Here is a 4,817-nt window from a genome sequence, read left to right as displayed (position 1 = left end):
ATTAAGTAACATTAAAAACCACAACACTACATATAATTAATTATTCAGTATTTTTAGATTGGTTTGAATGTTTCCAGACCTAAAGAATGTATATGATTTATGTAACTTTCAAAGCTTGTGTATGCATTAGTAAGTCTCTCAGTGGGAGTTCCCTGGAAGGTAGCGTTTACACATAGTGAAACAAAAGCTCTTGTGTGTCTGCCAGTGTATGGGGGAAGACACCAGAGGCTTAGAAAGAATGTGTAACTTTGCATGAGGAGGTTATCCAGATGTTTGAGATGTACAAAATTTAGAAATACATTGTAACAATTTTTTTATTCTACACTAACTGTAATCAGGAATCATTTAAAAAACAAACAAAAAAACATTTTTTATTTTTTATAAGATAAATAGATTGTATTTCCAATTCACAAATTATAGGCCTATACTTTTAGAAAGAACACAGCTGAACTCCAAATTTTAACTAACTATATAAACTCTATATGAGAAGTTAGGAAAAAGAACCATAAAAAAAAACTTCATAAATAATCACAGAATAAAACCTGTAAGCTTTGAATTTCCACCAGTATCCAATCTAAAACTCCACATTGTCGAGTGTCTGGCTTATCAGCCCTCAGCTTTCTTTTATTTGATAAGATTACAAGTTTACACAGGACAGTTATTGACTATTTACAAAACATCTATTCAACCTGAAGTATTTCCATTGTGGTACACTGATTTACATATGTCCATAGTTACAATGACAAAGCCCTCAGTGCCACCCAGCATTAGTAATTTTCTCTCCCTGTGAGAATAATGTGAGGGATGTGCTGGCATTATAAATAAATATACTCAAAAGACAGTCCACTAAATAACTGAGGAAATGGCATGTAATGTAAACATAATACTAATAATATTTACCAAGGATTTGATACTATTTGTGTCCCTCTCACAAAACAGTTAACAGCTTGATGTGTTATGAACTACTATAAATACCAACACAACTATCACTAAACAGGAATAGTACTGAAATACAGAATGAAAAACATTTAATGTATAGTTTATAAAGAAAATATTTACTACACAGTAATATTAATTGGTAGGTACTTACTTTGTTGTACATGAACTTTTCATTATGGACGACCCCACACTTACTTTGTTGTACATGAACTTCCCATTATGGACGACCCCATACTTACTTTGTTGTACTTGAACTTCTCATTATGGACGACCCCACACTTACTTTGTTGTACATGGGCTTCCCATGATGAGCAACCATGGAACACTGATCACAGTCTAAGGTAATGGTTGTATTGTGGAAGGACTCCTTAGGATGCTTCAGATTAAAATATAAATCAGTTACTCCTCCTTCAAATATACTTCGGAAGTATCGTGGAATTAAGGTTCTGCCTATTGCTGGAAAACAAAACAAACACTTCATCTTCAAAGTACAAAAAAGGTTAAAAAAGCTCTAAAAATGGAAATCAAAGACTTGTGAAAAAAAAAAGAAAATAGGTACACTGAAGTCATCTATTAGTCTACAGTACACTTAACAATCAACTATATCAGTTATATTTGACTGAAAATTTGGGAGATTTTAAGGTTATGTTTCTTTGAATTCTCCTAAACAATGTAAATAATAAACCTTCAACTTCAGTGTACTACTTAAAAAAAAACAATGTAATCCAAATAACAGATTATTGGACTGTTTCATGCACAGTATGTTACAGTCTTTACATGATAAAGTAAAATGTCATGTTCTAAAAACATCTGATTTGCCTTCTAGCAGTTACACATTTTTAGTATTTCAATCGACTCTTACAATGCATTTAACAACTTGTAACTGACTGAATAATTTGAAAGGAAATATTTTATATGATATACTTTGTTTCTAAGACTGGAAAATTAGTGCTGACTGTATTTAGTTTAGAATTACACACTTGACTATTTATTAGATACTTTTTTAAACAGTCATTAAATGCATGCTCATGGACATTTACAAGACAAATCCACAGTTCTATTAGTGATAAAAACATTTTAAAATTACAACAAACATACTATATCTCTTTGGTCCATCTTCCAAACAAAATGTCAATGTCAATGTTGCATCATCTTCAAAAAATTCTGTGGCAAATGTATCCCACCAAAGATTATCACTGTCCTGTTGAAGTAGAAAACAAATACAAATTTACCACCAGTACGATACAAGTAACACCTTCAAATTCAATAAAATCAGAGGCTGGTAGCTTCTTCAAAGTTTTCGTTAACAAATTATGCATACTCATTAACTAAAGCACAGAATGTTATTTCTTACAGTTTGACAGTCTTCTTGTAAACTGTGTACTGAAGAGATTTTTTAAGAAGGAGCTAAATACATAACAGATTTGTCAGTGTTTAAGCTCAAAATGTGGGTTGATAAACATTTAAACAAACATTTGCCACAACAGTTATCACTGGCAAGCTGACGATACTTAATAAAACAAGATCTAAAATCCCCTCTACATAGTTTTTCACATTGAATTACATGCATTCTCTTTTCAAGATTTCATGCTGTTTAAAAGTAACTGACTGGGTAGATAACAGTCAACATATCGTAAATAGATTAGCTTAGCAGCAAATAACAAGAGACAAGGTTTGATATGGAAGTTTATCTTGTGTACATCAATTTGAAGTGCAATTACAGAAAAAGAACACTTGCTCTCTTTCGGCAGGATAAAGAACATGTTAGTTCCAATAAGCTTTCAATGCTGAGTAGGCTAAAATATGGAAAACTTCAGCTTTAATAAATGAAAGATGTATTTAGAGTATGAAAATTTGGGATGACTATCCTTCACATCAAAGAAATATTAAGTGTTTTGTACAGGCAGGCTAGTTATTAGTCAAAATTTTAACTGCATCAGGGATTATTAATTTCTGGAATGGTTTGCCAAATGATGTGGTTGTGCTAGTAAATGTAATTCCTTTGTTTGGATAATTTTATGTTCTTAAGCTTTTTGTTTTGATCAAACACTATTCCCTTATTGAGCTAGATGTAGTGTTTATTAGTTCTATAATAGATCAAATGTGAAACATCTTAATAAATATAAAGTTCTATTTTTCTGTTGGCTGTATGGATTCAGTAAATTGGTATTTGAAGGAGTTTAAAACCCGTTATGCAGTCACAATAAGTTGCACTTTCAGTTATTTTGTAAGAGGAATGATTCCAAAGTTCTGGAAAAATGCAAGATGATACATGACCATTCAGATCACATAAAAACTAGTATTAATTACAAAATTTCTTCAGAAGAAGGTTATCAAAATGATCTTGAGGACTGAAGATTGTCTTTTTTATGGCTATAGCTGAGAAATTTAACCAATTACCTGGGAGTAATGATTTTGTTGATTAATGTGACGTAAACTAACCGATTAATCAAAATCAAATTGATTGTCAAGAAAATAGTAAATTATTTGAAATTAAGGTTTCCATTTATAGAGATCTGGCAAGTAAAGCGAGGCAGAGCCGAGTATAAAAATCAGCATACAGGCATTCTTTACATATGAGCTATACATATTAAGCCATACCACGAAAACTCTGTCTGTGAACACATCTCCTTCTAAATGAGTTGACTAATCCAGGCAAGTAGTCCAAAAGTAAACCAAATTCATATTAAACCTTCTCATATATTGAAAGTTAAAAACGTTTTATAGAATAACCTCTATATTGTTACTGCACTAGCTACTGTAAATAGTTGAGTTTGAACAAAATTCTAAATGTCAAAGATTAAATTTTTTTAGCATTTTGGCTTGTTTCCCATAATAACCAAAATATACAGTAATAAAATATCCATCTACAATGCAGAGAATAAAGATATTGCTGCTATTTAAGTTTCTCACTCTTTTCCAATTAACACCTTTTAACTTCCGGTTTATACTAGGGTTAGAATAAGCGCTTAAGCCTGAATTAGAGAAGTATTTCATAATTAAAATATTTTTAGGATATTTCTAACTTCTTGATGTAGAAGCAAAATTCAAGATTATTATCAAATTTAATGCATTAAATGCACCAAATTCAGATAGTAGAAATCTTGACTACATCTCTACTGTAAAATGAACTACTTTGAACAAGAAGTGACACAACCAATTCTGCCAAGTTTCTCCACTTGACTACTACACCTCACTTCCAATCCACTTCGATTATTGTACAACAATTTTCTTCAAAAATGAAGATTGCCGAGATTTTGCTCATTTTTGAACCAATTTGTGTTTTCTGCATTTTCAAGAGAAAAATAATGGAGGAGTGCAGTCTCCTTAAAATAACCTACAAAACTTTTAAGACAATACATTTAAAGTGCATTACAAGAGCTTCAAAAAGAAAGGTCATTATGGACTTAACAGTTCACTTTTATTTGTAGACTTTCACCAAGGGCAGAGCTGGATATACAAGTTGTCAAATGTCACATTATTTAATCCAAGTAATCAAATTATTGCTTTTATGTTTGCTTGTTGTTAAGCACAAAGCTACATAATGGACTAATTTTAAACTGCTGACTAGAAAGAAGGCAACAGTCTGGCAGCAAATGCCACCAAATATTTCTTTTTCTTGAACTGCTGACTAGAGGGAAGGCATCTGGATGGAGCATACTCCATAATTAATTAACAAATACCACTAATCACATAGCCCTAATTATGGTATAAAATTTATATTTAATACTGTCGGGGGCAAAATATCTTTCAAGTAACTGGTGGACATATTTCTATCTTGTTGGTAATCTCACTTAATAAAAGTATTCTTTAAGCTCTTTCTTACGCAAGTATAGAAAATAAATTGGGGTCGTCCATAATGAAAAGTTCATGTACAA

General features: G+C 31.4%; 1 protein-coding gene across 1 annotated transcript in view; it reads right to left on the bottom strand.

The window, feature by feature from the left end:
• Nucleotides 1-1,090: 1,090 nt before the first annotated feature.
• The window catches only part of LOC106473546 (LIM domain-binding protein 2-like), a 35,284-nt gene continuing 31,557 nt past the window's right edge, over nt 1,091-4,817 (bottom strand). Inside the window, exons 3-4 of the mRNA XM_013934228.2 lie at nt 2,038-2,140; nt 1,091-1,395 (exon numbers count right to left, since the gene is read on the bottom strand). Coding sequence (XP_013789682.2) covers nt 1,175-1,395; nt 2,038-2,140 — 324 coding nt within the window. The 3' untranslated portion in view covers nt 1,091-1,174. The remainder of the gene's footprint in view (nt 1,396-2,037; nt 2,141-4,817) is intronic.

The sequence above is a fragment of the Limulus polyphemus genome, unplaced genomic scaffold (assembly GCF_000517525.1).
Source record: "Limulus polyphemus unplaced genomic scaffold, Limulus_polyphemus-2.1.2 Scaffold6267, whole genome shotgun sequence".
NCBI classification, from domain to species: domain Eukaryota; kingdom Metazoa; phylum Arthropoda; class Merostomata; order Xiphosura; family Limulidae; genus Limulus; species Limulus polyphemus.
The sequence above is the reverse complement of the archived record's forward strand: the minus strand, read 5'-3'. Positions and strand labels throughout refer to the sequence as shown.